Raw genomic sequence first — 23,668 nt, 5'->3', positions numbered from 1 at the left:
TGAACATAGTCAGACTTATAAATGACGTGAAAGTCACTAAGAGAGTTCCAGCCATATATGTGGTGAAGCAGAAAGCGCAACTCGAATGTAAACGGAAGAACGGTATATAGCTACATACAAGATGCATGGGTAATGATAAATCCGCACACATATATCATGGTCATCGAAAGCGACGAAGACCAGTCAACCAACAGGCTACTCGTACTAGGCATAGCCACTCCACTTCACCGCAGCTTCTCTCATATCCCAATGAATGCCCTATAACCAAACTCCAGAAATCAATGCACGCTGTTGATACGTACTCTATTACGCATGGTCAGGTGTATAGCTGGTTTCACCTAGCATCGTCTGCCCCGGAACCGACGGCGTAGCTGTTTGGGTTGGCGGCTGATTCTGGCTAGAAGCGCTCGCGCCAGGATGGGCGCGTGCCGCAACGGCAGCCTGGAGTCTTTGGTCCAAGGCCTTGAGCGCGACGGCTCGGCGCCGCTCGGCTTCCTCGCGCTTGGCCATGCTTCGGCCACTGCGGTTACTGAGGAGGCTGGGGAGACCGGCTTCTCCTCGTGCGAGAGCCTGCTGATTCCCCGAGGCTATTTCCTCTGCTGAGAAGGGGGTGCATATTTTCAGCGAGACGAGGAACGAGTAGATAGTGTCGGAGACAAAGCCGATTGGTGGCTGGATTTTGTCGGGGAAGAGACACTTGAACGCAAATGTCTCGCTTGCGTCGCCCTTGATTCCGACGCCGTCGGTAGACGTGCCGGTGAGGTCGGGCTGCCGTTTGTAAAAGCGGAGATAAGTCCAGCTTGTTATTAGACCGAACCATGCTAGTGTAGCCGCCACGTGGGTTCCTATGATAATTCCGCTGAGGGTATTCAGGAGCAGAAAGACAGCCGGGAAGTGTTTCACTCGCATTTTGACCAGGCCTTTGAAGATAGTCACCGTGTGTTCTGGAACGAGCTGCTTGAAAGCGACGAGGAAGGAAGCTTGAATCGAGATGCCGCCGCAGATTTGTGTCACACTGGACAGAGCCGAGTCAGCAGGGAATGTGCATGCAGTTGTACATGCCTCATCAGAGGACGAGGACGAAGACGAGAACAAGGCGTACCCGCTATGCGGAGTCGAACCCGCACCCGAACCTGGGCCGGAACCACCACTGATCGCAGCCCAAAAAAGATAGCATGGCACGATCACGACGTTCGGTACGAGCGCGATGGTGACAATGAACTTGGTGAACTCCCGCGAACCCCATGCGCGCTCCAAGTACTTCCCGCCATAGAAAAGCGTCGCCAGGTTCAGCAGAACGGTGAAAATATTCTGCTCGACGAATGTTGCTGTAAGGAGCGTCCACGGGTAGAAGATGAACTGTGAAGGGACGAGGGTCAAGTAGGGGACCGCCGGAGAGACGGTAGGAGTGCCCGGGGTTGTGTCGAGCTGGCGCCATCGAGCAATGTTGTACAGGAACGAGAGGGTGATGAGACTGATGAGACAGACACGGGTCGCTGGAGGAATGTTGATTCTGAGCGCCATCTTTGCGGCTGCGACTGCTAGGGAACGCAGACCGCAGGCTGTTGGGAGCCGGGCCCGAAATGTCGTCGAACGCGGCAAAGGAGGCGGAGGCTGGTTGTGGGAGCGGACAGGTCGCGCTCTGGAGACGACTTTCCGCAGCTGACCTGATATGCGCGTGATAAATCCTTTCTGATTGTACGAAAGAACCAGGTCAAGTCAGAATCGCTGCGTCTTCATTCTTTCTAACAGTCTAATTACTCTAACAACCAGCGCCTCGGTTCGTTGTTTGTTCTCTTCTTCGGGATACCGAGTTATGAAGTATAAATATATTGCTTAGTCATTATACAGCATGTGTTCAGCCAAGCCTCTGGCTCGGCACGTGAGCGGGCAGTTTCATCCCATCGTTGAGCTGATTCACTATCACATAAGAACAGCACTAGTTTGAACTGTGAGGTATAGGAACAGTGGGCCAACGCGAATACTCAGCTACAGTGCAGTACCGAAACCGACTGATGACCGAGTTATATATCCTCTATCCTCGTACCAGTTGAGCGGCCTCAAGAAGTCATGACCATAAAAAAAGTGGCATTAACGCCCTTTGGCTAGTGCACTTTGCCGATCTCTGGCTGCAGGCCAACCGTGGGCCAGACGCCACAAGGAGAGCGCCAGTCCAGTGTCCACTTTTCTAGCCCAGCCGGGCCTCAGCTTTCAAGATCATTTCATGTCCAAAAAAGCTCAGTCTCAGAGCCGCCTGGAGTTCCCTGGAGTGCTAGACATTCGAGATCAATCCCGCCTGGGTCTGGCTCCCTGCTCTCATTCTTCGTCCCGTGATTCCATCCCCAACCGTTCCATCTCCCATCCTTTCTCAGTCCACGACTCCGTACTCTTCAACTGCTCAGGCTCAAACTGCCACTGCACTCTCTCCGTATCCGGCCTTCTGCAGCGGGTCTGATTTGACACACGTTGGTTGCTGTGCCGTCTCGAAATTATTCTTGATTCCATAATCTCCTTGTCCAGCTTCTCTTTAGCTCTTTGCCTTTCAGGGTGCAGAGCATGTCTAAGGCTGCTTGGCCCTCTCTTTGATCACCTGTCTCTTATCCTCCCCACTTTGCTTAGTCCTGAGCTAGCCCAGCATCTATCGGCTATCCCCAGACCTGCCGCGCTTCTCCTTCACTTCATATTTCTTCATCTTAAATTGTCATTCCAGTTGTTTCCATCCCTCTAGCTCCTTTTCTTTTTCCCGATCACTTCTCCACTGTCTCCTGGTTTCATCCTGCAGACTTCGACTGGCAGACTTTTCCAATTTGGTCAATCGTTCTCAGATCGGTTTGTCGCATAACTGCGCTTGCGTTGCCTGTTCAACTATCCCTTCTGGGATGCTCTTCCACTATCCCCCTTCATAGCCGTCATATGTAACAAGCAATGGCACACTCGGCTCTCACATCACACCACGTCAATTACTTGATATGGAGGTACCTTGTCCCGATGTTGAAATGCGTCTCCGTATTTATGCTTGATTGTGATTGATACTGACTGATGCTTAGGTACCTTCAAGAATCAGGTTCGTGGAACCTTTCTTTTTTCTCCTGTACCCCTCATTTTCCAGCCCGGACTCGTGCCTGTCTTTTATTCGACGGTTATCTAACCCTTCTCGCAGGCCATGGCGAGGCTGCTGTGACACTCCAGCGCGCTTGGAATCGTGATCCGCAGACTTTACCTTTTGCTCCTTATATCCGCACTCATGCGCTCGTCTCGCTCGTCCAAAAGGGTCTGCAGTACCACGAACTTGAGCAGTCGCTCGACAAGGCACGTTCATTGATTATTGCTATTTCTCTATTCTTGTTTGTTCTGGAAGACCTTGTCTAATTTTTAATAGGAGGGCAATCCTGTCCCCTTGGAGCCATCAAATTATTTCTTTGGCCCGAAACCCTTTGATCCGGACTCGCTACAAGGTCCAGACGAGGCAAACGTTAGCGCAGACCAACCGCCAGCCTCACCGACAGGCAAGATTGCGCAGGATGGGGTCTTGACCAACGGTCATTTGACCGCTGATGTTGCCGCTCCGCAGAGCGTCAAGGCATCCCGCAAAGGCGATCGCGCGGAAACCAATGGAGAGGAGGTCCCTATGGAGATCGAATCCACGAACGGCGTTCCGAATGAGAGCAAACCAGATATCACAAAATCACCATCGGTGGGAAAAACCGCCATGGTGGACGGCGACGGGGATGTGGACATGGGGATTCCACCGGCTTCACAGGACCAGGAACCAACCGCGGCGCCGATTTTTACCTTGACCACCGGACAAAGCGTTGGCGTTCAGATCACCCCCGCCAAGGCCACTGATCTCAGCCCCAACACCGCCATTATCGATGTGGCTGGTGATGACCACGTGACAACGACCATCTGGCGGCCGCACGACCCTACTGTAGTTGTGGCAGCTGGTGTTACCTTTTGCAGCCTGTATAAGCTGTCTTCGACCTCATCACCGGTGCAGGAAACGCTCGTTGAAAACAAAGGCGACAATGTATGGGTCTCTGCGGTAGCCTGGGACCCTCTCGGCCACAAATTGGCCGTCGCTACTTATAATGACATGCGAGGCTCTATCACCATGTACGGTGTGGATGGAAACGCTGTTGATCTCTTGCCGGAAGTTCCCCGAATGATTTCAGGCTTGAAATGGGCAGATAGTGGTTCACAATTGATTGTCGTCGCCTCCGATAGCAAAATGTCAGAACTTGTCCTCTGGGACGACTCATTACGGCCGGAAGAATTCCCTCCTCCTCAGATCGTTGACGACTCTATCCTCGATGTTAGCTGGATTGGAACCAGCCAGGTTTTCGCTTGCGGAGGCATATCGGTTTACCAATGTGACGTCGAATCGAGTATTCACCTCTCCAAGACTTACTCTTCTGGTGACCCCGAGCATCCTTGGACTTTCATTCGCTGTGCAAGCGCCGGTTCATCGTCTGTAGCAGTTGCAGCATCCTCCTCTAACGCCTCGTTCTGGATTCCAACCCACGACATGCACTTGAAAGACGCCCATGATGGCCATATCACCGCCATTCAGTTAAAACCCGAACCGTCCGAGCAGCTGGACCAGCCGTTGATTCTTGCCTCATCATCAACAGATGATACAGTAAAGCTGTGGCACATAGATCTACAAAATCAGAAGTTCAACTGCATACACCGTTTGTCACTGGGTCAGTCGTTACCTATCCTTTCTAGCTGTTTCTCGCCCGATGGATACGCTCTGGCCGCCGCCAGCAAGGACTCTTTATCAATTTGGAATGCTCAGCGTGGAGGTACTGCCATGGCTACGTGGAAGTCTCCGAGCGCTGACAACACCGAGTCGGGGGAAGGGGAAGCTCCTGTTGTCAACGGACGCAATGGAAACATGGAGGACGCGCTGGATTGCTCGCTAAACTGGGACACTGACGGGAAGAAGTTAGCATTTGGGTTTGGTAATAAGGTATGTATCCTCCTATCCCTTGGCTCTGCAGGAAGCTGATGGGATTCGCAGCTGGCAGTTATAAACCTACAACGGTGACATGCAGCACTGCCAACGGTGCACATAAACATGCAGATAAACAAATCAAGAGCAGCAACATAAGCAATCATCTCGGCAGGTGATCTTCCATTTTCGGCGCATACCGGTCGAAACGGACATTGCATTCATTGTTGGGCAGGAAAGCATTATCTCAGAAGCGAGAGCAAGTGCTCGCCCTCGAGGCGGATCTTTTCACTGAACACTGACGATCTCTTCCGCCGGTCTAAACCTATCCGCCTAGTCGGTTTAGCGAAGAGACATGGGGCGAACCATATGATTCGGAGGGTATATCCCTACTTATCTGTTATCCAACATTTTATGATTACATATACATCTCAATGTCTGTTTGGGTTAGACTATACAAAAGGCGCGGACTACTTGGAATCAGGCGAAAGGCGCGGTTGCGGTAGCATATGGGCGGGACACGGGTGGATAATCTGAGTTGATTTTTATCTTTTTATCTATAGCTTCTATGGGAGGCACGGTCAATGATATTCAGGAGGTGCAATATCACACCACATTTGGCATATCCGCCCTCGTCGTCTGGACCATATATGAACCATGGAAAGCAGCTTCCTTGGTTATTAGTCGATAGCTGAAGACTCCCTTTGTATATTCGTTATATCTTGCCTCTGCTTGTTCTTTTCAATCCTTCTCTGCCTGCGAGCTCTCTCGCGATTGCGGAATTCTTCTTTGACATCAGCCCAGCCTCGCATCCAAGCGGTGATACCGTCAAAAAGTGCATCCACGTCGAAATCACCCGGTTGATCAACTTTCTGCTTCGACCACCACCCTCGACCCTTCTGTCTTGGGGTCTCTGTTGGTTTCTTCTTGTGGGCCAACTGATACTCCTCCTGATACCGTTCAATCCATGTTTCAAACCCACGAACGGTGCCCTGAAGTGCTTCTCGCTCGGCCATGTCCTGCTGCATATCTGCCTGGCTATAGTAGACAATATATTAGTCCTGACCAGCGGCAAGAGAGCAAAAGATCCACGGTGACATACAGTTCTTCAATTTCGGCCTCTAGTTCGGCTATCCTACATCGCATTCGTTTTCGTTCCTTCTCATGGAGCGAATAGATGTAGAATGTCTCCTCGCGGCGTTTCAAGAAAGCATCGCTCAACCTTTTCATTTCCTCGTCGAATTCCTTCACCTGATTGTAGACTTTCGGCGTCTCGAATAGCGTCCGCGCCGGCTGCGTCAGCTGCGTCGTCGAAAGCTCCTCCAAAGAGCGCGAATGGGAATGAGCCATTGAAATGCAGGAAGCGGCCGGGCCTCTTAGACCATCCGGTCTCCTCGACGCACCAGGATCAGGACCAAAATCGGACCCGGGACTACGACCAGGCTGATTTTGTGTTTGTTGGTTTGAGGCGACTTTTTGCGTCAAATTTGACTGTAAATTTGAGCCTGGATTAAGCAGAAATTCTAGCGTATCGAGGCACTGGCTTATACTTTGCGCCTCGGCGGAGAAGCGGTTGGCATGGCTTCCTTGAAAAGTTGAGAGGCGCGAGAGTTGAGTAAGGCGATTTGAAATATTGTCGGAGTTTAGAGGCCCTCCCTCATCCAGTGGTAGAGCTTTGTGGTCCACGGCGAGCGGGCTTGAGATATCTTTGGAGCTTGACGCTTCTTCATCGTCTGACAATACAGCTTTGTTGGTTGTTGTGTTGGGACGTGGGAGCTGGTCTGGCGTAGGATTAGGATCCATTATGTTGGGACGATAGCGCTGTGTATAGTTAGTGTCTTGTTTAATAAAACCTGGTTTTGGGATCCTACATGGGTAGTGTATTGAAGAATATAGGGCTTATAATTATACAAGCAAGTGCGCCATTGACGACTTATTGAGGAAATAAGTCTTTGAAGCTGTCCAAGTGAAAGTCACGAGGCCTCAATGGCTTGGGAGCTCCTTCCTCTAGAATTTCTTTGAAAGAGAGGGTTATATTCTTGAAGGATGGTTTCTTCACTAGCCGCCGAGCAGTATATGTTTTTCTACTCCATTGGTTTCTCAGTATGGAAAGTTTTGTTATCAGTGCTTTCATCCAAGCGGCGGTCAGCAGAGGAGAAAGTAGGTACGGAATATGACATGGTTACTCGCGAATCAATATTCCCAATCACCACTGCCACAACTTTTTTTTCCCTTCGTAAAAATAAATCTTGCTGCAGATTGGTCGCACCAGCAGTTTTGGCGTCCGTCAACAGATTGGTGAGGTTGGCTTGCCAGCGGTGTTTGATCCATAGAGTTGCTGCTTATACTGACTCAACTCCGCTCCTCCGCTAAATTTCATTTCTCTACAATCCCCGCACACGCGACAGAAACTTGACTGTCGCACTTGTCGCATTTGTCGCATTTATTGGGTGTCAATCAGGATGGCGCCTCCTGTGAGCCTCTCCTTTTCTAGCCTGGATTTGTCCCTTGTCCAAGCTCTGCGCCGAAGCCCTCGAATAGTTACTGACACTGTCTCTGACTCAGATCACCATTGTGCCGTCTCTCGAGACCGCCAAAGCTGCGATCAGCCAGTCGAGAAACTCGCAGTTCCCTCCTAACCTCCTTCCACTTACGTCGTCTATTTCGGCCGATCTTTTGACGCCCACGCTTGCTTATTTGAGGCTTGCTGAAAAGTGAATTGCCGCCCTTGATAACGGTTGTAGTGTTGGAGGCTAACCTAAACAACATTGCAACAGATCGAAATTGTCATTTCTTTACGAGAGTGCCGCGACAACAGAAACGATTGGGAGGTACAGCTTTGTTGGTGCAGGTATGCGATGTTGTGCGCAGTGTTTATGGAATTCTGGGCTGGGCTAACGTGCTCTCATACAACATAGACCCCCACACCGTTCTCAAGACCGGACCTGGCCATGGCCCTGAAAGCGATCCGCTCCCGATTCTCGAAGAGAAACTGTCCAACTTCCGCGTCGCGTCCGTGCCCGGACTGACCCTGCCTCCGCTCACCGGTGGTGCTATTGGGTACGTGGGATACGACTGCGTCAAATACTTTGAGCCTAAGACTGCGCGTCCGCTCAAGGATATCCTCGGCATTCCGGAGTCGCTTTTTATGCTGTTCAGCACCATTGTGGCCTTCGATCATTTCTACCAGGTTGTCAAGGTCGTCACATACATCCCAATCACCGATAACGACGCAGAACTCGACGCCAACTACAAGCATGGGCAGGCGGTCATCCAGCGCATCATCGATACTCTTCAGCGGCCGGATACTCCTTTACCCCCTCAGGGTCCGATTACCCAGAATCAGGAGTACACCTCCAACATCGGACGCGAAGGGTACGAAGGACACGTCGTGAAACTGAAGGAACACATTGCCAAAGGTGACATCTTCCAAACCGTGCCGTCGCAGCGTCTTTCCCGCCCAACGTCGCTTCATCCATTCAACCTATTCCGCCATCTCCGCACCGTCAATCCCTCTCCTTACCTCTTCTACATCGACTGCGAGGATTTTCAGCTAGTCGGAGCCAGCCCAGAGCTTCTGGCAAAGGAGGAAAAGGGCCGCATCATCACACACCCTATTGCCGGAACGGTGAAGCGTGGCAAGACTGCCGAAGAAGATGAAGCGCTCGCTGAGGAACTACGTTCTAGTCTGAAGGATCGCGCAGAGCACGTCATGTTGGTGGACCTAGCGCGCAACGATGTCAACCGCGTCTGTGACCCACTGACCACGCAAGTCGATCGACTGATGGTCGTTGAGAAGTTCTCCCATGTCCAGCATCTGGTATCACAAGTCTCCGGTGTTTTGCGTCCTGAAAAGACCCGCTTTGACGCCTTCCGCTCCATCTTCCCGGCAGGCACAGTCTCTGGAGCACCAAAAGTGCGAGCCATGCAGTTAATTGCAGAACTGGAGGGTGAAAAACGAGGAGTCTACGCTGGTGCAGTCGGCTACTTCGGATACAACATAGCCTCGGCCGACGGATTTAAGGAGATTCCTGGTGCGATGGACACCTGTATCGCTTTGCGTACCATGCTGGTGAAGGACGGCGTGGCGTATCTGCAAGCAGGTGGTGGTATTGTGTTTGATTCAGACCCTTACGATGAGTATGTCGAGACACTGAACAAGCTGGGTGCGAACATCGCCTGTATCAAGGGAGCGGAGGAAAAGTATCTCAGCATGGAGGCGAAAAGCTAGAATATTTGGTTACCATGATAGATAGGATATGAATGACGGCTTATTAGAATATGACATGCTTTATTTTGTTACTCCATAGTTGATCAGGAACACTTTGTATAGCTTCGATCGACGTCATCAGACAGCAGTGCAGTGCACCGCCACACCAGGACGAACACCAGGCCAGGTGGAAAGCAAACGTCGCGCAGGGTGTTGCACCCTTACCGCAGCCAAGAAGATATTGCTGATGGTAAGAGTAAAATCAGAGTACTTAAGTGACTCCGTGGTATACTTAAAACTGGATAGTAACTCTCGGCATCGTCAGCCGTTAGGCATTAACATTCGAAACCCCTCTCAACAGCGTATCCTTCCATTGTCTATGACCCAAGACGCTTACTGACTGTTTTAATCAGCTTCCATCGTCTCTCGGCCTGGAGCGAGAATCCACCTCTCTTGTGGTGGTCTTTGTATGCTGGCAACATCTTGGGCAACCTTGTCTTTGGAAGCGTCGTCAGCCTTGCGCCACTCCCACACCAAATTTGACTCTTGAGATGAAGAATCAGCCCTCGACGTCTTTCTCGACACCTTGCTCCTTGGGCAATTAGCTCTATATTGCAGCCGGTCTTATCTCCGCCTTTTCAGGGTACCCTCACCTTCTTGGGTGAGAAAGACAGCAGACCACCTGGAAGCGGCTTACATACGCCACTGCCACTGCCACTGCCGCCGTGGACTAACAGAACTAGACTGACGACGAGAGCCACCGTCCTCTATCCCTCTTCCAACTCCCACTCGCTCTTACCACCCCTATCTACGATTTCGGGAGACGGACTGGCTCTGCTCCAATCGTCTCTCTCTTTAAATCTATTCGATACCTAACACCGAACGCTCTTTACGATCATTCAACCTCGAGGACTTGACCGGCGAACCTCACCTCCGTCTCCGGATTCCTGGCCCCCCGTCATTTGTGAACCCACCTCCTACCTAACCTGCCCCTCACACACACCACACCGTCACAATGTCAAAAGTCGTGCGCAGCGTGAAGAACGTCACCAAGGGTTATTCCGCCGTTCAAGTGAAAGTCCGAAATGGTATGTTTCCTGATCTACCGGTCGCCGGGTACTATCTCCGGTCGGACATTCGACCGAATGCTGACTCTTTGCGACTTCTGTAGCGACGAGTAATGACCATTGGGGTCCTACCGGAACTGAGATGGCAGAAATCGCCTCTCTAACGTTTGGCAGGTAGGCTTTTCCCGAAACCGCAATAACACTACTTGGTGCTGACTACGTCACAGCCCGACAGACTTCTACGAAATCATGGACATGCTAGACAAGCGACTGAACGACAAGGGCAAGAATTGGCGCCATGTGCTGAAGTCATTGAAGGTCCTTGACTATTGTCTCCACGAGGGATCTGAGCTTGTCGTCACATGGGCCCGGAAGAATGTGTACATTATCAAGACCCTGCGCGAGTTCCAGTACATCGACGAAGATAGCAGAGATGTCGGTCAGGATGGTGAGTAAATATGTGTCCATCTGTCCCGTATGAGCCGCCGACTAATATGCTGTCTGTTAGTTCGCGTTGCTGCGAAAGAACTTACTGCCCTGATCCTAGACGAGGACCGACTGCGCAGTGAGCGATCAGACCGGAAGCTCTGGAAATCCCGTGTGAATGGGCTTGATGATTACCACGGCGGCCACGCAAACGGATTGCCACCCCCACGGAGAGAGCGACGAGACCGTCGACGCGACGATGAGGATGCGGAGTATCGCTTGGCAATTGAAGCGAGCAAACAAGAGGCGGAAGAAGAGCGCAGACGACGAGCACAGGCGCAGAGCAATGGGGAAGATGATGACGAGGACCTGGCCAAAGCGATTAAACTCAGTAAGGAAGAGGAAGAACTGCGCCGGCGTGAATTGGAGGAAAGCAATGCCCAGTCTTTGTTTGACGACAGCACACCCGCTGCCCAGCCGCAACCGACCGGCTACAACCAGGGATACCAGCAGCAGAGTGCAGTTGACTGGTTTGGCAACCCGATCAACCCGCAGCAACCGCTGACGACAGGCTACCTGAACAACCAATATGCGAACCCGACCGGGTTTCAGGGACAGGCCACCGGCATGAACGGATATACCAACGGTTTTCAGGCACAGCCTACAGGTTACACCCAGAACCCGTATGCTCAGAACAACTTCCTGCAACCTCAGGCTACTCTCCAACCCCAGCAAACTGGGTTTAGCACCAACAACCCATGGGGAACGGATATGTTTAACCAACAGCAGCAGCATCAGCAACCACAACAACAGGAAAGCATGCTCACACCGGGCTCCAATAACCCATGGGCCAGCAACCAGCCGGAGAGTCTGAAACCTATGCCGACCGGTTCCAACAACCCATTCGCTGCCCGTACACAGTTCCAGCCACAGTTCCAGGCTTCAAGGCCTGCCACATCGGGAGCACCTTCTCTCAACACACTGTCAGAGGAAAGAGCGACGAACCAATTCTCAAACCAGTTCCAGTCCCCCACAAATCCTATAGCCAACTACCAAGCACCTCAGTCATCCCAGCAGAACCAATCTCTGGCGCCGCCTAAGCCGATGGACCCGCATACTGCTCGCCTGAACGCACTCCTGGCCACCGGTGAGGGGCAAGACACCTTCGGCAACACCGGCGATCTGCGTATTCCCGCGCAGCACACGGCACCTGGCACTTTTGTCAACTCTGCAGGCCAAGGCCTGGACCGGTTAAGGGCCGCGCACACCGGGAACAACCCGTTCTTCGGCCAACAGCAGCAGCAATTTGTCCCGCAGCAGACGGGCTATCTGCAGCAGCCCAATAACCCCTGGGGAGGCTACCAGCAGCAGCCGCAGCAGGGCGGCAGCTTGATTGATCTGTGAGGTGTTTGACTGGTGATGAGGTGCTTGTTTAGTCAAACCTTTTGCTTCCGTGTTCGTTTCTTTCCGTCCGTACATTCGACTATACGGTGTCCAGATACCACTTTTTCTTATCTATTTGTTTCCTTTTATCAGTTACCCTCATTATCATATCTCCTTGTGTCTGTTCTTATTTATCATGAGTTGGTCGGGCATGTTATCCTTTTTTGTGCATTTCAGAAGTTTAGCAAACAAGTCAGTCTCTCACCTTGTTGTCCTCAATATCACCCTTCGGTCTCAGTATTCGGTCATTTCTCATGAATTATCCTTTTCTAAACGGAAATTCTCCGTCACATAGTTACGTTCTATATCACCCAGTACCGTATTCCGAATATCCTGAAGATACTGGAGATTCTGGATATCCCCGTGACCCTGAACTATGTATACCAACAAAGCAAAAAGGCATACATATTTTTTGGGTCAACTGGCCTGAAACATTGTACTTTAATGTCCAAATCTGTGCTTTTGTGCTTGGCTTGTTCTTAGTTTCTAGAGTTGATACATAAACTGCGTTGCCATATCATCTCGAGGAGCTCATTGCCCATGCCAGAGCTCAATTAAAAAAAAACGGTCACGACTCGGATCTGACAGCACGAGAACATTATACATCTTTTCAGGAAGACTGAAGGGCTTGGTCGTCAACTCTCGTGTCTGCAAGGCACCGGAATTATCTGAATCAATGACAATTTTCCTATTCGAAGCCGACCCATCCCTTAGCATCTTCAACGCATTATTCACCCCTGCCAGGCCTTCCCCTCGCACAATCAAGCCCGGTGATATTGACGCCTCACCCTCAAGCAAACGTCCCAGCGATCGCATAAGTTGCTCCGTAACAGGCTCACAGATATGAAAGAGCTTGATGAGAACAGCATGGTAGCGAATACGCGAGTTGGTTCTTCGGCTCCCCCGTCAACCCAGAAGATGTGCCTGCGGACTGTCAGGGTCGGTACACAGCGCTTCCTGTAAGATTGTTGCAGTCTCACGTCCATCCATGTCAAGGACATACCGCAGACATCTTCCTGTTTCGCCGCGGGTGATGTCAATGGCTCGAGTCATGTCGAACCGGTCTATGAGCACGTCTGCCCCAGCTCCCTAGAGGATACGGCTGTGGCGGCTGATGTCGGCTACACAGATGACTTTCAGTCCGCATTACTTTGCGAGTTGCGTTGTGATGTGGCCTATGGCTGTTGAGGCTGATAAATTCAGGCATCATCTCAGTATGAGATCCGACAGATATCCTGGACAATCCTGATCAGGCAATTGGATGTGTGAAGCTTAAATGTGATAAAAGTCGTCAGGAGTTGTATCCGCTGATAAGCTTGACTTGGCCATCACAGCCCAGTATCTACAGCTCTTACTCCTTGTTGCTAGAGCCACGGAAGCGGAGCCAACTATGGCTGAGCAGCAGGACGCACGAAGCGCTTCCCATCATTGCGGGAAAAAAGCAGATTATGCTGAATGCATCTGAGATGTCGACGGTTGGGCACATGTCGCCTGGGCAGTGGAAGGTGTGTATTCAGTCAATCGGACACACAAATACTTGCCGGTTGATTTCCGAGCTCTGCTGATTCTTTCTGCTTTCCAGGGCTCCGAGGACCGTTCGGTCACGAAGCGCACGATCGAATACTGGACTAATCTAGCCCAGATTCTCGAGCGGGGAGACATCACTGCCCTTTTCTTAATAGATACTTACGGTGGCCATGCCACGTACGAAGGCTGGATTAACAACTGTATCCGGCGCGCAGCGCAATGGCTGGTGACGGATCCTTCGACTGTGGGTAGCCCTAGCTAGAGCATACATGTCTAACCCAGTCTTCTATGCTAAGTGGACATACTATAGCCTATCTCAGCCATGGCAACGGTGACCGAGAACCTGGCTTTGCTCTCACGGCCTCCACCCTCCTTCGAACCTCCCTTTCTTCTTGCAAAACGGTCGTCAACCCTTCACCATATGACCAACGGGCGGATCGCTGGAATATCGTTACTGGATGGAAGAAGGGCACATTTAGGGCAATTGGGTTGGAGGAGCCTCCGGACCATGACCGCCGGTATGCGCAGGCTGATGATACGTTCGTATTTTGTACAAGTGAGTTCTCAACGATAAGTCTACAATCCTCTTGAAGTGCTAATGGTCGGTTGTAGACTATGGGAAGGATCTTTGGCGGATGGCGCCGTAGACCAAGACGCCCCCAACGATGTTTTCATAGACCCATCCAAAATCCGGAGGATTAAGCACGACGGCGAATTCTACCACCTGGAGAGCGAGCATATCGTCGACCCTAGTCCACAGCGGACGCCTCTCCTGCGGATGTGGATGGGTTTGATGTGGCGTATGTGACTACGCCTGGGGCGTTTGAGGATGTGGTTGATTTGCTTGTGCCCGAATTGAGGAAAGAGGTGTCTATGCGTCCTCGTCTGAGGATGAAATGACAACAAGAGAGAAGTTTTATGGGAAAGGGCAGAGAAGGCTGAAAGGTTGGGGGGGGGTGGGGGGGTTCATGTTGGGAGTAAGTATATGTACGATATCTATCAGGAGAAAGTGTCCTTTTAGTGCCTGGCAGAGTGGCCTTTGGTATCTATTTAATCTCTTCAGACGCTCGTTCAAAGGATATTCCTGGCGGTTCTGATTATGCATCGTATTTTGTCCTCGGGCACATCTTCAGATTTCAAGAAATATGCTATCCACGTGCGATTATGCTCTTTTGTATACTCTAAGATTTACATTTCTCCAATAGGGAACATGTCCACTGTCCACTGTCTTCAAACTTGTCAGTGCTTAATCTATCTTCACTATCTCAAGCCTTTTATTTCTACACAAATAGCAATCAATCCCCTCCTTCTCTGGCTCTTTCATCGGATCCCGGGCCGTGGATCTTGAGTCTAGACTGGACGTGGTCAAGAATGAGGAGAAGCGGTCCCTGCAATACCACCCCCTCAAAATGATAACACACCCTTCCTCATACACATAGAGGAGGGTTATCGTCCATGAGATATTGAGAAGGTGATAGCAACAGTCTTGATGCTGATGCTGATGCTAACCTAATACTGGTAGCTTTTCACCCCGAGATCCGCTTGCACAGAACATCGCACACGGCACAGCTTATAATCGCGCCGTTCGTCCGGTTCGTTGCGAACCATCCTTTTCAGAGTATACTATCATCCGAGTTCTTCTTCCATCCCAATGGCCGACAGAGTCGAATCCAGACTCAAGTTCGAATCCTTCGCGCCTGGAATCTCAGAAAAGGACCAGCCAGGCAACGCGTTCACCTGGACAGCCGCTGACGAGCGTGCCCTCCGTTGGAAGATCGACCTGCGGGTCTTCCCCGTCCTCATCATCCTCTTTATCCTTAACTTCATCGACCGCAACAACTTCGCCAATGCCGGCTTAAAGGGGTTAGAAGAGGACCTCCGCCTAACCGACGTACAGTACCAAGCATGCATTTCCATTCTCCTAGTCGGGTATATCGCCTTCCAGATCCCTCGAACATGCTCCTCAACACGCTTACCTGGCCAAGCTGGCACCTCTGTGCGGCTGCGGCTCTCTGGAGCGCCATATCAGCGGCTACAGCCGGGGTGCAGAATGCGACGGGAGCTATCCTATGTCGATTCTTTTTGGGGTGTGCCGAGTCCACATTATTCCCGGGGAGTATATATTTTCTGTTGAGGTGGTATACGAGACGGGAGATGCAGTTGCGAGTAACGCTGTTGAACGTGGGCTATCTTGTTGCGCAGGCATTTGGAGAGTTAATTGCTGCAGGCATATTGGCCGGATGGAGGGCACTGCCGGGGTTAGGGCTTGGAGGTGGCTGTTTCCTCGAGGGGGCAATTGTCGTTGCCTTTGCGAATATAGCGGGTTTTACTTTGCCGGATTATCCATCTACAACATCATGGTTGTCGACTGAAGAAAAACAGATTGCGCAGCTGAGACTCGAGCTTGATTTTGGTGCTGATACCAGCCCAGACCAACCAACTCTAGCTGATGCCCTGACAGGACTGAAGCAGGCCGTCGTTGATCCAAAGGTTTGGCTGCTGGGGATATCGTATCACTGTACTATCATGGGTTTATGCGTACGTTTTGTCCTCTTCGCAATACATATGCCACTGCTGCTGGTTCAGTAAACTCATACTCCCGCAGTTTAGCTACTTCTTCCCAACAATCACCCAATCCCTCGGCTACGGCACAACAACCACCCTCCTCCTTACCGCAACCTCCTGGATCTGGGCTGTGCTTATCGCCCTTACCAACGCCTGGCATGCCGATCGAACAGGCGACCGGTTCTTCCACTACCTAGGTCCAGCAGCAGCTTGCATAGTGGGCTACGTTATCGCAATGGCAACGCAGTCCACTGCATCGCGATACATATCTATGTTCTTGATGACGAGTGCGTTACCACATCTACTAAATCTCAGGCTGGAATTATAAAGCTAACCTCTACTTTTGCACAGCCGGCTACGCCTCAGGTTTCATCGTAATGACCTGGATCAGCAGTACGATTTCCCAATCCCCGGCCAAGCGCGCGGCGACCATTGGGATCATCAATGCGATGGGGAACATAGGCAGTATTCCCGGCTCATATATTTTCCCCTCGAAGTATGGGCCGCTCTATGTCAAGTCATTCGGGGCGGAACTGGCGATCCTGGGATTGGGTTGTGTTTGTGCCTTGACTCTGAGGACTTATATAAAGGTATCTGAACAAGAAAATGGATGTGGATGAAGAGGGTATTGAAGGTGAGGGTGAGGGTGAGAGGAAGAGGAAGAGGAAGAGGAAGAGGAAGAGGAAGAGGAAGCCATTTCGGTACTTGTACTGAGTCGGACTAACCAGCGCTACACCCGTAAGTATAGTGTCGTTAGCCGTTGCGCGGATAGTTAATGTTGTATGCATATACCTATGCTTTGAATTCGATTACGAACACATCCTTTGCAATAATTTGGTAATGTAGTTAAGATAAGAGAGAAGAATACGTTGGAGATAAGATAGCATAGGCTGTCTCCATAGAATAAAACGGGCTGGATTGAGATGCTCTATTACCCCAATATGGACAGACTAAACTATAAACCACCCTAGTCTCTTGTCTCTCGGCCGTTCTCCTCCAACTTTCCCAGACTCAGTGCGTCAAAACCATAAAACATGGGCAGCTCAGGTCGGATATGGAAGGCCTGTCTATCCTGCCGCAGGAAAAAGGTACCTATACCGGTCCGCGCAATGTTTATCTTCCTCGAGACTGGATTAACACCAGCAGATCAAATGCGACGGCGAGGATCCTTGCCACAACTGCCAGTCCCGCGAGCAGGTCTGCGAGTTCCAGGATAGCAATGACAATGCGTCGACCAGCCGTCGGTCGGTCTTGTTTACTTTTTATGTGTCCAACAGCTGACTGTAGTGGAACAGGTACGCCGCTTCCTTCGAAGAACGCTGCCAACACATGGATAACCTATGCGAACGCCTTGAGGGACTAGCAAAGACGCTATCTGACTGCATCGCCATAACGAAGATAAATGGCAGACAGGATGTGCCGACTTCACCGCGGTCATCGGCTTCAGTAACGAATCCAATCCAGCCAGCGCGGCATACAATGGAGCGAACGGCGATGCCCCAAGACCCAGTCATCGACATTCCAGAGATCGGCGAGATACCGGATACGTCGCCTGGATTTCGGCTAGGTGCTGTCTCCGAATCTTCAGGAAACATGCAAGACCATGATACACAGACATATCCGACACCCGTTGATGCAGTCGGTCATATGGTTGCGGATTCGTATGGGCGGCTAAGGCGTGTACTCGTCACCGCGGTTACTAGATGGAGACCTTACTGACATCATCTCATGGCGCAGATACATCGGCGGCGCAACAAACAAACTGATGATCGAAGCCGTCCAGCGCCTCTCGCCGGGCGGGTCTTCCAAACCCGCTCCCTCCAAGGACAATGAAGGCAATGAAATCAGCCTCCCTTTCTTCATCCAGGGCCAAGTTTGGCCAGAACTGCCGTACCTCCCTCAGCCGCAAGATCTCAGCCGTCCACCGCAATACGTCTCGGACCTGCTGGTCGGAATCTACTTTGACCAACTGCACTACACGTTCCCGATCCTGTACAAACCGGATTTCATGCGGCGGTACCAGCTCATGAATGCAGCGAATGGAGCTAGGCGACACACTGTTGTTGGACGCGGCTTTCTCTCTGTCTTCTTTGCTGTCTGCGCCTGCGCCTCGAGTCTGTTGCCCAGAGCTTCTGGGTCTTCGTCTCTTCCTGGAATCGAGTACTACCAAAAAGCGCTTCTTTTGCATTTTGCGTCGTCTGGGGAAGTGTACCTAGAGCAGATACAGTGTCTAGGTTTGTTGGCGCTCTGCTCTGCTGGGTGGAATACGCTCTCGCAGAGTTGGAGGTTTGCCGGGCAGGCTGTAAGGCTTGCGCAAGATCTGGGGCTACATGTCTTTAGTTTTGTAAGCCCGCGCCCTTTCATTCTATGTCCAATACAGTTTACTCAATGAAATTAACAGAAAAGAGTCTCCCTGGGCACTCCAAAAATAACCGAATATGTCGAGACTCAGGTCGCCAGGGGTACGTGGTGGAGTGTCTTTACTCTTGACTGGTATTGCTTCCTCTTATCGACACAGCTGCAGGTTCTAACTGACTATATGCGCAGTTTAATGTCCACCTGCCTTGGCCGCCCAATGGCTACCGACGAAGCCGACTGTTGCTGCGAGCTTCCCTTTGATATCTCCAACGAAGACCTTGAGCACGGCATCCCACCCCCGCCAGCAGAACTCGAGGATCCTAGCGACTTACCATTACCATACTCACCCATGACCGGCTTCCTGGCATTCACGCGTCTCTGCCGGATTGCCTCTCGCATTCACAGATTCTATAATACTAACCGGATCCGAGGTCGTGATGTTACACTGATTACAGGCGAAGACTGGAGCGCCCTCCTTCCAACCCTCAACGGCTTCGTCCGCGAATTAGACGAATGGCTGCAGGAGTTACCAAACGAAATCAGGTTCAGCGCGAACCTCACGCAGAGCGGGCCGATTCTGACGATGTGTGTTATTGTGTTTATTCTGCATTCAGGGACGATTATGAATCTTTATCGGTAAGCCTCCCTGACCGTTACTCTACCTGATTTTTTTAACCACCCCTTTTTGATATCTAGACCCCTAGCAGCATACTACTCTGAAGGCCAAACTAGAGCCACATCGCTTTCTAACTTCCGCAACTTCTCCCCAACGCTCGCCAACCCCTCCGCCGAATGCATCAACGCCGCCCGCAGCTGCATCCAAGCCGCAGAGCTAATCCGCGAGCGCGTCGCCCCTTCGCACTACCTCGCCTTTTGCGTGCAGTATCTCACTATCTCTGGCATTATGCTACTCAGCATGGCAGACGATGATACTTCGCCTACCTTGTTACCGGACGTGGAAAACGCGCTGAGATTCCTGGGCGATCTCGAGGCGATTTGGCCGGGTGCGAGTCGGAGTCGGCTGATCCTTGATCGTTTGCTACAGAGCCCAAGGCCACAGCCACGAGCACGGGGGAGTATGGGCAGGGGAATGTCAAATGAGGGGGAGGGTGAGAATGTAGATAGACATGGCCAAGAGCCTGATGTTTACGGTGGAACCGGAGCAGGAGGATGGTATCCTTCTCTACCGGTGCTGGATGAGCTGCTGTGGGAGCAATTTCCAGACTCGGGTGAGGTATTCTTAGGGCTGAGTAATTTCCCTAATTGAAGTTACTGTTCTATCGAAAAGCAAGCACCAATCATCGCTGTATATACAATCGGACTATCTTCTTTCGACCCAAGGGGAAAAAAGTTTACTCCGGATTAAAAATGACAATTTTAACTCCCCTTCTCTCAAATTGTGCATGAAACGCCCCCTGTGCCCTCGTCAAGGGAAAAGTCTCCGTAATCAACGGCTTCAAATCCACTCTTTTACTCTTTACAAGCTCAATCGCTTCCTGGTAACATCCCGGCGTAAACCGTACCGTCCCCTTAAGCGTCAACTCGTTCGCCGTCAGTAGGAAAAGAGGGACATTCGTGAGTCGCTTCCCCAGCCCAGCTTGGATGCATGTGCGCCCGGGTTTCAGGATCGTAAGTGCCATTTGAGCGGATGATTCGGCGCCGCTGGCTTCGACAGAGATGTCGACCCCGTGGCTGAGGTTGTGTTCTCTCACGACGGAGGATGTAAATTCGGAGACGAATTTCAGAGGTTCGACGTTTCAGAGATTTTCGGAGAGAGAACGCCAATATCTGCTCCATACGATAATGCGAAATCAAGCCGGGATTGCTCGATATCAAAGACCACGATCTTGCACACACCGTAGGCTTTCGCGATGGCAATTACGAGGAGGCCTAAGGGTCCACACCCATTGTCACCAACCACTTTAGCAGCCTACTTCAAAGTTAACAGGATGTGGGAGGGCTAGCGTACAATATAGCCACCGTCTTGCTCGCACTCAGCGCCGCGCGTCTAGCCAGCTGCACCGCAATCCAAGAGGCTGGATTGCGCCCGCTTCTTCCAGGATATCTCCTCTGGGATGGGGATGGCCATGTGCGCCTTGCAGGTGAAATACTGCTGCAGCGTGCCATCCGTGGGGTCGAGGCCGCAATATTTGAGATTCGCGCAGGTGTTAGGGTTACCGCGAAGGCAGAATTCGCATCTTCTTGATTGTCAGGACACTTTTTCCTTCTATAATATTGGGCAAAAAAGGGTAGTGGAAATGTGTGAGTCTCCGTACGTGGCACAAGCAAACCCGGGCTCAACGGCCACACGCTGTCCAACATGTCTATCCTTCACTTCGGAGCCAAACTCCACTATTAGACCCGCAGACTCGTGGCCGGGATTAGTTCCTTCGAGACATTAGGGTTATTCCAGTTGTGGGCGTCGGAGCCGCAGATTCCTGTTGAGATAACCTGGACGAGCACCTCGTTCGGTCCGGGGGGTGTAATGGGACGATCTTGGATTGCGAGGGTGCGGTGTGAGACCCAGACGGCAGCATTGTTGGTGGGCATTTTTAGTTGACCAAGTGGCCTAGAGTCAGTTTTTTTGGTTTAGTAATAGTACTTGTTAGAGTCGTAAGTATCGCGTTTGTCTGTCTCTCTTATAGTTCGAGAGTCATCGGGTCTCGGCCCGAGCGTTGATTAGGGCTGGCGGTTCTCCATCTATCTGTATACTCAGTATGTAGTATGGCCATCAAATATCTTCAACCTCAACTTCAAAACAGAGACCCCTTAACTTCCAATCATACCCTTCAGCTTCCCCATCTCATTACCCATCCAAGCGCCCAATGCCACAATATCCGCACCACAATTCACAAAATCAAACCCCTGCTTCCACCGTCTCGCAGCCTCCTCCGCCCCCAACGCAAAATGCCCCGCATATTTATTGTGCCCCTTCGCAGCCCTCAAAACTCTCGCAATTGCGTCCTGCACCTCCACGATATGCGGATGCTCGAAAGCCACGTGCCCCATGGAACTGGCGAGATCATTCGGCCCAACGAACAGCATATCGACCCCCTCCACGTCCGCAATCTCCTCACAGTTTTCAACCGCTTTCCTACTCTCAATCTGCACGATGACGACAATATTGTCGTTTGCAGTTGTAAGATACTCCCTCGGATTCTGGTTGAACGCACTATGCGCAAACATTGCTCCGGCGCCCCGGATTCCAGCCGGTGGGTACTTGCACCCGGCCACAATAGACCGGGCTTGTTCAGCTGTCTCGCACATGGGAACCATGATCCCGTGTGCACCAGCGTCGAGGGCGCGCTTCATCATCCAGGGTTCGGAGGCCGGTATGCGCACGATGGGCGAGCAGTTGGCGCTGGATATTGCGGCGACTTGCAGATGCATTTCAGCGTCGGTTATTGCGCCGTGCTCGCAGTCAATTAGTACCCACTACCTATCCCTCTTCTAGTGAGTAAGGGTTGTGTTTGAATGATAGAAGGTGGGTGTGCGGATAAGGCAGTGTTACGTACGTCTTCGCCCAGTGACGCGACGGTTTTGGCGAGCTGGTAGCCCGGGAGCTCAAGCCATTGCCCGATAGATGGGGCCTCGCGGGCTGCGGCGCGGGAGAGGGAGGTTTGGAGACGGGTTTTTGTGGTCATTCTGTAGCTTCGTAGTTGTAGAGTTTCTGGAAACTGGAGGAGGGGAGGCTTGTTGGAGCTCAAATGCCTTATGTATACTGGGTCGGCCGGAGCTCGCCCGATGCCGTTGGAGTTTATGGAGATACGGTTAACATTGTTAATGGTAGGGTATTTGTCGGTAGTTATGATATATGTGCTTTTTATGGCTTCAGCTTTTCAAAAAGTGTTTTCTCTTAATGCGAGATTAGAGATTGTCAAGCTCAATGTAACATATGTACTTATAGGTCGATCTGCATTACCAGTAAGCAAAAACAATGCCTTGATATGCGGAGACTCACTTATAATGTAATATCATTTTGCTGAAATAGAAGGTAAAGAATAGGTAAAGCCAAGGAAAACTATCGTTCATGAAGGAAATCTAAAATTACATGAAACAGATCAAGAATGCTATGCTACAAGTTCCCAAAAGCCACCTTCACTCACATCTAGGTCATTTGCTTCAGCTTCTCAACCTCTCCCTTGGCCGCTTCTAACATCCGCTTGTGATCCAGCTTCGCCTGTCGTATAGCAGCCACACGGGCTCGGTCCTTGACTGATTGTTGTGCCATCTGTTCAAACTTTGCCAGCTCAGCCTTTTCCTCCTCAGTCGGGGGCACTTCCTGTGCGCCCGTCATGTTCTTCACTTTATTCCAGATATCTTGGTAAGTGAGGTTTCGGACATCCACGGTGGCCGTCTTCTCCGTTGCAGAGGGCTCCGGCGCATGCTCGTCCTTGGCGGCGGTATTCAGTGACGCAGCATTGCTGAGTTTCTCTGCAAAGTATACCGTTAAAGAGGCGGGGCCGTCCTGGTTGTCGGTCTGTTTCACGGTGATCGGGACACCGGGGTTATGATACTTGAGTCGGGTGAGACATTGCCGCCAAAAATGCCGTGCGCCTTGATGTCCGCCGTATATTTTGCGAGCATATGTGAGGTGTAGGCGTGTGACGGCTGGGTATTCGGCGGTTGCATTAGCTGCTGAAGGGAGGATTGCGGCGCCTGTTCCCACGCGAATATTGAGAATCTATTTGGCTTGTTAGCGACTTTAGTGACTCGCTTCGAATAAGATATCCATTTTCTGGCGAATTCGATTATCAGAGGCAGGATCAAGGGAGAATTACTTTCTAGAGACACGTTAGCAATTTGTGCCTGATTGGAATCAGAGACGTACAGTTTTTAGCTTCCGCATCCGCTTGAAGAGGTTGACCATGGTGACTGGTGTCGCGCAATACGCGATCCTCTTACTCTACAATGGAGGAGAAAAGGGTCAGAAGCCGAGGAATGGAGCTGGAAGTGTGCAATTGATGACCGCTCTCTTCGTCCGAAGATTGTCGGCGAAAAGAAAGGACTCTGATAACGCACGTGACAGGAAGCGGTGATGCCAATTTGGAAGGCGGTGAGTCACTCCGCGTCCCACATAATCTTTTCGCGGCCTTTTGACCAGGCCGACCCCGCGGT

The 23,668-nt window shown here is 51.3% G+C and overlaps 10 protein-coding genes across 10 annotated transcripts; 5 read left to right on the top strand and 5 right to left on the bottom strand.

The window, feature by feature from the left end:
• Positions 1 to 65: 65 nt before the first annotated feature.
• BDW70DRAFT_140458 (rhomboid family protein) lies at positions 66 to 1,739 on the bottom strand. The gene has a single exon (XM_073737614.1). It carries the CDS (start codon positions 1,522 to 1,524, stop codon positions 307 to 309), a length of 1,218 nt encoding a protein of 405 aa, XP_073593850.1. The 5' UTR covers positions 1,525 to 1,739; the 3' UTR covers positions 66 to 306.
• A 1,008-nt stretch (positions 1,740 to 2,747) lies between these two features.
• Positions 2,748 to 5,187, top strand: BDW70DRAFT_87367 (WD40-repeat-containing domain protein). The gene is made up of 4 exons (XM_073745075.1): positions 2,748 to 3,064; positions 3,161 to 3,309; positions 3,380 to 4,972; positions 5,024 to 5,187. Exons 1-4 carry the CDS (start codon positions 3,040 to 3,042, stop codon positions 5,048 to 5,050), a joined length of 1,794 nt encoding a protein of 597 aa, XP_073593849.1. The 5' UTR covers positions 2,748 to 3,039; the 3' UTR covers positions 5,051 to 5,187.
• A 251-nt stretch (positions 5,188 to 5,438) lies between these two features.
• On the bottom strand, positions 5,439 to 6,814 carry BDW70DRAFT_87371 (uncharacterized protein). The gene is made up of 2 exons (XM_073745076.1): positions 6,057 to 6,814; positions 5,439 to 5,992 (listed from the first exon to the last, which is right to left on the bottom strand). Exons 1-2 carry the CDS (start codon positions 6,755 to 6,757, stop codon positions 5,635 to 5,637), a joined length of 1,059 nt encoding a protein of 352 aa, XP_073593848.1. The 5' UTR covers positions 6,758 to 6,814; the 3' UTR covers positions 5,439 to 5,634.
• A 602-nt stretch (positions 6,815 to 7,416) lies between these two features.
• On the top strand, positions 7,417 to 9,185 carry trpE (anthranilate synthase TRP2; the record flags this gene model as incomplete). The annotated part of the gene is made up of 4 exons (XM_073739367.1): positions 7,417 to 7,428; positions 7,520 to 7,668; positions 7,732 to 7,805; positions 7,873 to 9,185. The coding sequence occupies 4 exons, from the start codon at positions 7,417 to 7,419 to the stop codon at positions 9,183 to 9,185; spliced, it is 1,548 nt and encodes a 515-aa protein (XP_073593847.1).
• Positions 9,186 to 9,947: 762 nt separating this feature from the next.
• BDW70DRAFT_87319 (epsin) lies at positions 9,948 to 12,208 on the top strand. The gene is made up of 4 exons (XM_073745074.1): positions 9,948 to 10,252; positions 10,336 to 10,405; positions 10,459 to 10,679; positions 10,740 to 12,208. The coding sequence occupies exons 1-4, from the start codon at positions 10,180 to 10,182 to the stop codon at positions 12,059 to 12,061; spliced, it is 1,686 nt and encodes a 561-aa protein (XP_073593846.1). The 5' UTR covers positions 9,948 to 10,179; the 3' UTR covers positions 12,062 to 12,208.
• A 1,358-nt stretch (positions 12,209 to 13,566) lies between these two features.
• BDW70DRAFT_161990 (luciferase-like domain-containing protein) lies at positions 13,567 to 14,435 on the top strand (the record flags this gene model as incomplete). The annotated part of the gene is made up of 4 exons (XM_073741065.1): positions 13,567 to 13,605; positions 13,683 to 13,875; positions 13,938 to 14,166; positions 14,240 to 14,435. The coding sequence occupies 4 exons, from the start codon at positions 13,567 to 13,569 to the stop codon at positions 14,433 to 14,435; spliced, it is 657 nt and encodes a 218-aa protein (XP_073593845.1).
• Positions 14,436 to 16,350: 1,915 nt separating this feature from the next.
• Positions 16,351 to 19,817, top strand: BDW70DRAFT_151926 (fungal specific transcription factor domain-containing protein; the record flags this gene model as incomplete). The annotated part of the gene is made up of 7 exons (XM_073739366.1): positions 16,351 to 16,365; positions 17,235 to 17,389; positions 17,488 to 17,834; positions 17,869 to 18,398; positions 18,594 to 18,685; positions 18,740 to 19,135; positions 19,247 to 19,817. The coding sequence occupies 7 exons, from the start codon at positions 16,351 to 16,353 to the stop codon at positions 19,815 to 19,817; spliced, it is 2,106 nt and encodes a 701-aa protein (XP_073593844.1).
• Positions 19,818 to 19,902: 85 nt separating this feature from the next.
• On the bottom strand, positions 19,903 to 21,100 carry BDW70DRAFT_151925 (chaperonin 10-like protein; the record flags this gene model as incomplete). The annotated part of the gene is made up of 5 exons (XM_073739365.1): positions 19,903 to 20,257; positions 20,305 to 20,470; positions 20,573 to 20,748; positions 20,827 to 20,918; positions 20,948 to 21,100. 5 exons carry the CDS (start codon positions 21,098 to 21,100, stop codon positions 19,903 to 19,905), a joined length of 942 nt encoding a protein of 313 aa, XP_073593843.1.
• Positions 21,101 to 21,319: 219 nt separating this feature from the next.
• Positions 21,320 to 22,194, bottom strand: BDW70DRAFT_151924 (HpcH/HpaI aldolase family protein; the record flags this gene model as incomplete). The annotated part of the gene is made up of 2 exons (XM_073739364.1): positions 21,320 to 21,985; positions 22,066 to 22,194. 2 exons carry the CDS (start codon positions 22,192 to 22,194, stop codon positions 21,320 to 21,322), a joined length of 795 nt encoding a protein of 264 aa, XP_073593842.1.
• A 312-nt stretch (positions 22,195 to 22,506) lies between these two features.
• BDW70DRAFT_140448 (mitochondrial 54S ribosomal protein mL61) lies at positions 22,507 to 23,516 on the bottom strand. Its single transcript, XM_073737613.1, has 3 exons — positions 23,382 to 23,516; positions 23,353 to 23,355; positions 22,507 to 23,234 (listed from the first exon to the last, which is right to left on the bottom strand). The coding sequence occupies exons 1-3, from the start codon at positions 23,418 to 23,420 to the stop codon at positions 22,659 to 22,661; spliced, it is 618 nt and encodes a 205-aa protein (XP_073593841.1). The 5' UTR covers positions 23,421 to 23,516; the 3' UTR covers positions 22,507 to 22,658.
• Between the last annotated feature and the right edge of the window lie 152 nt (positions 23,517 to 23,668).

This window comes from Aspergillus foveolatus (genome assembly GCF_047715535.1).
Source record: "Aspergillus foveolatus strain CBS 279.81 unplaced genomic scaffold BDW70scaffold_43, whole genome shotgun sequence".
NCBI lineage: Eukaryota > Fungi > Ascomycota > Eurotiomycetes > Eurotiales > Aspergillaceae > Aspergillus > Aspergillus foveolatus.
The sequence above is the reverse complement of the archived record's forward strand: the minus strand, read 5'-3'. Positions and strand labels throughout refer to the sequence as shown.